The 8,009-nt window shown below is 45.7% G+C and overlaps 1 protein-coding gene across 1 annotated transcript; it reads right to left on the bottom strand.

Moving 5' to 3' along the window:
- Positions 1 to 6,896: 6,896 nt before the first annotated feature.
- LOC124975757 (olfactory receptor 7G2-like) lies at positions 6,897 to 7,772 on the bottom strand. Its single transcript, XM_047538319.1, has one exon. It carries the CDS (start codon positions 7,770 to 7,772, stop codon positions 6,897 to 6,899), a length of 876 nt encoding a protein of 291 aa, XP_047394275.1.
- Between the last annotated feature and the right edge of the window lie 237 nt (positions 7,773 to 8,009).

Genomic DNA, 8,009 nt, shown 5'->3' with positions numbered 1-8,009 from the left:
CTGAGTAATTCATGGCTAGGACCTGTTGGCAGTCATGTTCAGGACTTTCCTCTAATGTTTCTGGTAGGAAAGTAGCTGGATTTAAAGTCGAACAAGTCCTTATTTGAGTTATGGGTCCTTCCAGAAGTAAAGCCTGATATTTTAGAAGGCGACTATCTGAAAGCCATAGTCCTCCTTTTGAGTTTAAAATTCCTGAGAGATCATGGGAAGTGTAGACAATAAGGTCTCTTCCCAGGGTGATTTTGATTGCTTCAGGGACTAGTAGAGCTACAGCTGCAATTACTCTTAAACAGTGGGGCCATCCCCGAGATACCATATCAAGTTCCTTGCTGAGATAGGCTACTGGTTGTTGAATAGGCCCATTCTTTTGGGTTACCACTCCTAGGGCTATTCCTCCTCTTTCAGTGACAAACAGGTTAAATTTCTCTTCAGTAGGTAAACTAAGAGCAGGGGCTTGGAGTAAGGCCCTTTTTAATGTCTCAAAGGCTTTAATATGTTCTGGTTCCCATATTAGGTTGGTTGTTCCTTGTTGCAAAGTTTCTTTTATAAGACTGTAAAGAGGCTTAGCTAATTCTCCATACCCAGGAATCCAAAGTCTGCAGTATCCAGTTATTCCTAGGAAGCCTCTGAGTTGCCTTAGGGTCTGAGGCAGAGGATATAGTCCTATGGGAGCTATTCTTTCCTGTCCTAATTTGCGGACTCCTTGGGATAGTTGTAATCCTAAATATTGGACCTGTTGCTGACATAACTGAGCTTTCTTTTTTGAGACTTTATAACCCTGATTGGCTAAGAAGTTTAAGAGTTCTGTAGTAGCTTTTTGACATTCCTCCTGGGTGGAGGCGCATAACAGGATGTCATCCACATATTGGAGAACAATTGCAGTTGTCTTATCTTTGAATTCTGCTAAGTCCTTAGCTAGAGTTTGTCCAAATAGGTGGGGGCTATCTCTAAATCCTTGGGGGAGTACTGACCAGGTTAGTTGAGATTCACTATCTGGTTCCTCAAAGGCAAACAGATACTGAGACTGAGAATCCAGAGGTATGCAAAAGAAGGCATCTTTTAAATCTAACACAGTAAACCAAGCGGCAGTTGCTGGAATCTCAGATAGCAGAGTATATGGATTAGGAACTACTGGGTGGAGGGGAACAACTGCTTCATTAATTATTCTGAGGTCTTGGACTAAATGCCATTCCCCATTTGATTTTTGAACTCCCAAAATTGGTGTATTGCATGGGCTGTTACAAGGTACTAAAAGTTTCTGCTGTTTGAGGTTCTGGATGATTTTTAATAAGCCCTTTTTTGCTTCTGGGCGTAGCGGGTATTGTCTCTGATGTGGAAAGACAGAGGGATCCTTTAAGACTATTTTAACTGGGATTGCTCTTTTTGCCCGTCCAATCTTGCCTTCAGTGGCCCATACCTCAGGGTTTATATCACATTCTAGTAGAGGTAAACATAATGATCCTTGTGGTCCCAAATTCATTGTAATGGAAGTCTGAAGTTTTGAAACTAAATCCCTTCCCAATAGAGGGGTAGGGCATTCTGGCACTATCAGGAATGCATGAGAAAACATCATCCCATCCCACTCACAACTCAGTGGGGGAGTAAACTTTCTGGTATTAGGCCGTCCAGATACCCCTTGCACCGTTATAGTATTAGAGGAAAGAGGTCCAGGATAAGAGGTGAGCACTGAAAAACTAGCGCCAGTATCTAAGAGGAAGTTGACCTCTTGGCTCCCTACTGAGAAGCATACCCGGGGCTCATGCATAGTGATAGGAGTTACGGGAGCCATTAGAATTGGCCCCGGGCCCCGTCAGGCCTGTGTGGAAGAGTCTGGCCTCAAGGACCTACGCCCCTGAGGACAGTCACTTTTCCAATGGTTGCCTTGACACTTGGGGCAGGGCTTTGGTGGTGGCCGTTTGGCTTGGGGACATTCCTGTCTGAAATGTCCCTCCTTTCCACAATGGAAACAAATCCCTTTTGTGGCCTGAGGTACATTCCGTTTTCTTTCTTCATCACCCGGGAAGCTAACTCCTCTTAGGGCTAAGACCAGCGCTTCAGTTTTTCTTCTGTCTCTACACTCTTTTTCCTTCTTTTCCTCTACATCTCGATTATAAAAAACGGAAGTTGCAAGTCGGAGGATATCATCTAAGGATTGATCAGGGCCATATGCCAATTTTTGTAATTTCCTCCGAATGTCTGGGGCCGACTGAATGATAAATTTGTCCTTTAAAAGTAAATGGCCCTCTGTGGATTCAGGATCCACGGTGGTGTGTTTTCTTATTGCCTCCCTGAGTTTCTCCATGAAAATAGCCGGGCTTTCTTCGGGACCTTGTGTAATTTCAGAAACCTTAGAATAGTTAATAGGCTTCTGTTTGATTCTCCTAAGGGCCTCAAGGACTAACATCTGGAAGTGTCTGATTTTCCAAGCATCCTGTTCATCTTTTGGGTCCCAGTCGGGGTCATTTCTTGGAACTGCCTGTGCTCCCGATGGATAGTTGGGTTTAGATCTAGTTTGGGCTCCTGGGGCATGAGCAAGGTGTAGGTCATCCCCAAATTGTTCAGCTGCTTTCAGGGTGGCTTCCTTCTCATTGGAGGTTAAAGTCTGGTTAAGTAACAGGATAATATCTTTCCAGGTGAGGTCAAACACCTGGCATAGGTTTTGAAACACCTCAATATATTTATCTGGATCTTCTGAAAATTTCCCTAGGTTTGTTTTTATCTGTCTTAGGTCTTGGAGGGAGAAGGGGTTGTATACTTTAATTGGTCCAAATTCTCCTCCCGGCATCTCCTGGAGAGGTAGTACATTTGATCTGTCCATTGGGGCAGATGGAGAAGGACCAGGGTATGGAGGACAGGAGGCCTGCTGATGGACTTTAGCAGAAAATTCCTTTCCCTCAGTAGGTGACTCTTTAAGGCTTTCTTCCTTTAGAGTAGTGGTTCTGGCTGAATCTATTTTACATTGTTGGCATAATTTGGGGTCTTCCCTTAGAATAAAGAAGATTTGAACATAAGGTACCTCACACCATTTTCCTTCCCTTTTGCAAAATCTATCAAGCTGTAAAATGGTATTAAAATTTGTACTTCCCTCTGGCGGCCAAGATTCTCCATCAGAGAGTTTGTATTGAGGCCAGGCCTGGCGGCAGAAGAAAATGAGGCGCTTTTTCTTGAGTGTCTGTGGGTCAAATTTGTCCCAGTTTTTCAGCATGCAGGCTAGTGGTGAACCTGGCAATACTGTTGAGAGTGAAGCTCCCATCTAAGTGGAAGAAAAGAAAAATAGACCTCAGGCGCCCGCGCCGGAGACTATGTGCAGGGACGTCTCCCTAAGTTTGAGCTTCAATCCGGTCCAGAAAACCCGTCTCTCACTACCTGGCTTTGCCAAAGTATTTCTGGCCTCCTTTGGCAAAGTGCTGGGGCTCTAGTTTGCCCTGTGCTAGAGACCCTTGGAGGATTCAGACTTAAGGGCATTACTGCTTTCCTCCCTGCCACTATAAATTCCTACAACAAAAGAAGAATTGTACATCTTCTTGCCTATTTTGTAGACTAAAGGGATCTCCAAAGGGTGAGGGGGACACCTATTGATTGTTAGACATATAATACCCTGTTCTCTGAGGGATTCAAGGGAGGGGTTGAATTAAAGTATACATCCTCCTTGCAGCTTAGAACACACTGAGCACCTTTAAGCACAGGAAAACTTTAAACAAACTAACAAAGGCTAAATATGCAAACAAAGATAACCTGAGTACTTTCCTATTGATTTTCCTATGATCCTACTATCTGAATGTTTAATGTCTGATCGGCGAGCGAAGGGAAAACATCCAGGAGGGAATGAATGTGTGCGGTGTGCTGCGCGGCCCATACGGAGGCAAATGTAATTGGCGCTTTCCCTCGGTGCCATTTGTCTACTGATCACCTTGGATACCCCTTAGGGCGGTCGGGAGGGGGAGTCCAGAGAAGGAACCTTTGGGATCCACCCGAGAGTAGCCCGGGCCGAGAACCCCACAGTTGCTCCAACCTTTCGTCCGCCTCCACGCATCCTGGGCAGATCAGGACTAGGGACACTGTGTACTCACCGCAATTGCACTCCGGGCCTGGACAGAAAAGTAGGAAACGGCTTCAGCAGAGCCCCAACGTGCCTGCAGAGCAGGGGATTGGAAACTTGCCTGAGCCGAGAAACCTCTCACCCGAGTCTTAAGAATGGCGGCTGCACTAGTTGCATTTAAGTAGCCGACGGGTGCCCATTTTGCCCTGCAGAAAGAAAGAGACAGAAAGATGCACCTCGGACAGATTGGGGTGCATGAAGAGAAAAGCTCACTTACCTCGGCATAGATCTCGGTGGGACCTCCAAATCTGATACCGCTGTTTACCGGTGACGAGTCCTGCTTCCTCAGGTGTTGAAGTATAATGCCGGAGAAGCACACCGAGGCAAATGTAGAGTGGAAAATGCAGCTTTATTAAAGAAAAGGAAAAGCAGACTTCTCCCGGGTGGAAGAAGGGGACCCAAAGGCGGAATCCGTGGGATGAGCAAATCTCGTTCTTTTTATGGGTTTCATTCTCCCATTCTTTCCCCTTATCTCTTCCCTTCCTGCCTGCGGGATTAGGCCTGGTTTTGAAATGTAAAAAGCGAAAAGAGGATGGGGCAGAGGGAGGGTCAAGGTGTCTCAGACAAGCAAGGGCCCAGGGGGCATTGATTAGCACCTTCTTGCCTGCAGTCTCTGGCAAGGGCAGGTAAATCTGGTTATCAATGGGTTCTGCATGTCCTTGATATTCCATTCTCCCATGGCAGTCTCCAACTTCCAGAGGCGGATGGCTTGATGGCCTCTATTTTCTCGATCTGACACAATTTCCTATTTCTACAATAACTGCCTGTCCCCAATTCTGGCTTCAATGGGACATGCTCACTCTGCATAGGATAGGAAATAAAGGTAACTCTGTTTCCCCTGAGATTAGGGAGACAGGTGGATTAGGGAGAAGCAGGGAGAGAGGAAAAGAAAGAAACATGTTTCTTTAAAAAATAACTTGCAGTGGCAGAGCAGCAAGGGCTGTGTTCAGAACATAAAGTGGACCACCACGTTACACCAACCATTTTTGTTCATATTAGGAAACTCAGACTACGGGTTTAACTTTGACAGATTTAACATTGCAGACAGAGCACAGAGAGGGCTGTCACCAAAGCGCAGAGGGACAAGAACTCAGCTTTCAGCCTCTGGTGCTGTTTCCAAGCACAGTATCTGCATCTATTGGAACCACCTGAGACTCTTGAGGAGCTGACTTCCTGGTAGTGATACTGCCATTTACCAGTGACAAGTTCTGCTCCCTCTAACGTTGAAGTTTGAACAGTAGAGAAGCACGCCAAGGCAAGCATATTAAGCAGGTTTTATTTAAAGGTAATAATATAGACTTCTCCCAGGAGGGAGAAGGGGGGCCATGGCTGATGTTCTAAAGTCCCCAGAAGTGAGTGCACCCTACATCTATTATAGGTTAAGGTCTCTTTTATTCTCCAGTTCTCTCTCCCTCTTATCTTCCCTTCCTGCCTACATGATTAGGCCTAGTTTTGCAGGTGAGATGTAAAAAGTGAGAAGCAGATGGGGCAGGGGGAGGGCCAAGGTGATTCAGGCAGGTAAGGGCCCAGGGGGCATTAATTAGCATCTCCTTGCCTGTAGTCCCTGACAAAGGCAGGTAAATTTGGTAATCAATGGGCTCTGCAGGTCCTTGACTGTCCACTCTCCCAGGGGCAGTCTCTAACTTCCAGAGGCAGATGGCTTTCATGACCTCCATTTCCTGGATTTGACCAGATCCCCTATTTCTACACTAACTGCCTCTCCCCAATTCTGGCTTCAGAGGAGGTCACCCCATGCAGGGCTCAGTGAAGCCAGCTGCAAAACCTGAAACTGCACACTTAATTCTGAAGTCACTGTAATGAACAAGGATCCTCTTATTTACTTGCTGCACTAGAATTAGATTTTTCATTCCTTGGAGAACTGAGGGTATCTTCACAGATAAAATTCCAATATTTCCAAATCATCTGAAGCCTCTCAGACAATCTAATTGTGTAAATTTATGATTAATGAGACTGTGCAGGTTGGGTGGTAATATGAGAGAATAAGGACACAGCTTTCCAGGAACACCCTCACTTCCCTGGTTAATTGATGATGAAAATTCAGTCCCTGTGCTTCACAGGAAGCCCTCCTGTTGGAGGGGCATGTGTGCCCTTATGTGGGATTGGGATGAAGAGAGTCTCTGAGCAAAATCATGGAAACAGGGACAGACCTCAACAGATCAGAGGCTTGCTTTATTCAGCCGGGAATGGCACATTTCCAGGAAACTGGTCTGATTTTTACAGGGTTTAGTGAGAGTTCATCAAAGCAAAATATTCAGTGTGACTTCATCATCAGACTGAATTATAGTGGAATGTGTCAATTGGGCAATCAGGAAAATGGTTGCACAAGAGGAAATTGTGAAAGTTCAGAGGTCACTGTCCTTCTTTCTCCCTGGGGGTTGTTGTTTCCAAATCCTTCAGTATCCTTGTCCTGAACTTGACTCTCTAAGAATGCACCACATCACAGTCTGCTAAAGCTAGGAACACTCCTTCAGTTTCTATTTCTTTGAAACCCAAACAAAGAAAACTTTAAAGAACTTAAATTATATGTCAACTATCTCAAGTTGAATAAAAGTAATACTCAGGTTTCACGCTAATTTAAAATGCACATGGCAATTATTTTGTCTCATTCTTTAAGAAAAATGTAGTGATGGAAAAATAAGGTATTCTGGTGAACCAGGAGTCCTGTCAATGTGACTCACCAGATGTGGAAGCCCAAATCCAAATCAAATCATACATGCTACAGGAGAAGCTGTCCTTCCTATGAGCTTCCTCAAGGCCTCCTTCATGTCCCTGTTCCTCAGGCTGTAGATAAAGGGTTGAGCATTTGTGGGACCACAGTGTACATCACTGAAGCCACTGCAGAATTCCTGGTGGAGTCAGTCACTGCAGAGCTAATGTACACCCCAAATCCTGTCCCGTAGATCAAGGAGACAACAGACAGTTGAGACCCACAGGTGGAAAAGGCTTTATGCTTCCCTTCTGATGAGGGCATTCTCAAGACAGAGGTCATTATGTGAGAATAAGAGAAAATGATCCCAGAGATGGCAGCAACAGCAAGCAGACCAATCACCAAATATACCAGGATGTTGTTGACAAGGGTGTCAGAACAGGCCAGCTTGAAGACCTGAGCAAGTTCACAGAAGAATTGGGGGATCTCCAGGTCTGTGCAGAAGGACAGCCGCAGCACCATCAGAGTGTGGAGGAGGGTGTGCACAACACTAATGAGCAGGGAGAGTAGAACCAGGAGGATGCAGAAGATGGGGTTCATGATGACCGTGTACCTCAGGGGGTGACAAATGGCCACATAGCGGTCATAGGCCATCGCTGCACGGAGACCATTTTCTAAACCACCAAAAATCAAGACAGAACAGACCTGGGAGAGGCAGCCTGTGTAGGTGATGCTCTGATCCTGTGCTTGGATGTTGGCCAGGATCTTGGGGATGGTGGTTGTGCTAAAACAGATGTCAGTGAAGGACAGGTTGGAGAGGAAGAAGTACATGGGGGTATGGAGGTGGGGATCAGAGCTGACAGCCAAGATGATGAGCAGGTTCCCAAGCAGTGTGACCAGGTACATGGACAAGAACAGGCTGAAGATGAGAGGCTGCAGTGCTGGGTCCTCTGTCAGTCCCAAAAGGAGGAATTCCAAAACAGCTGTGTGGTTTCTAGTTGCCATGTTGAGGAATCTGAGGGAAGTGCTGGGTGAATAGAAAATGTATGGATAGAAGCAGAAGCAGTCTTTAAATCCACACCTGCAGACAACATGGTCTTATGATTCCTAGACTTCAGATCTGTGAGAAAATTAAGTTCTGCTTTTATGACCCCCTATCTCGGGTACTTGGTTATGGCAGTCCTACCAACTAGTACACACACAAAGAGACCTCCTCAGCATGTGTACAAGTAGTCAAGTGAA

Source organism: Sciurus carolinensis, unplaced genomic scaffold (genome assembly GCF_902686445.1).
Source record: "Sciurus carolinensis unplaced genomic scaffold, mSciCar1.2, whole genome shotgun sequence".
NCBI classification, from domain to species: domain Eukaryota; kingdom Metazoa; phylum Chordata; class Mammalia; order Rodentia; family Sciuridae; genus Sciurus; species Sciurus carolinensis.
This window is presented reverse-complemented; position numbering and strand designations above follow the sequence as displayed.

Bases quoted from the DNA above. Each gene is read 5' to 3' on its own strand.
- LOC124975757 (XM_047538319.1), bottom strand. From the start codon at position 7,772: ATGGCAACTAGAAACCACACAGCTGTTTTGGAATTCCTCCTTTTGGGA.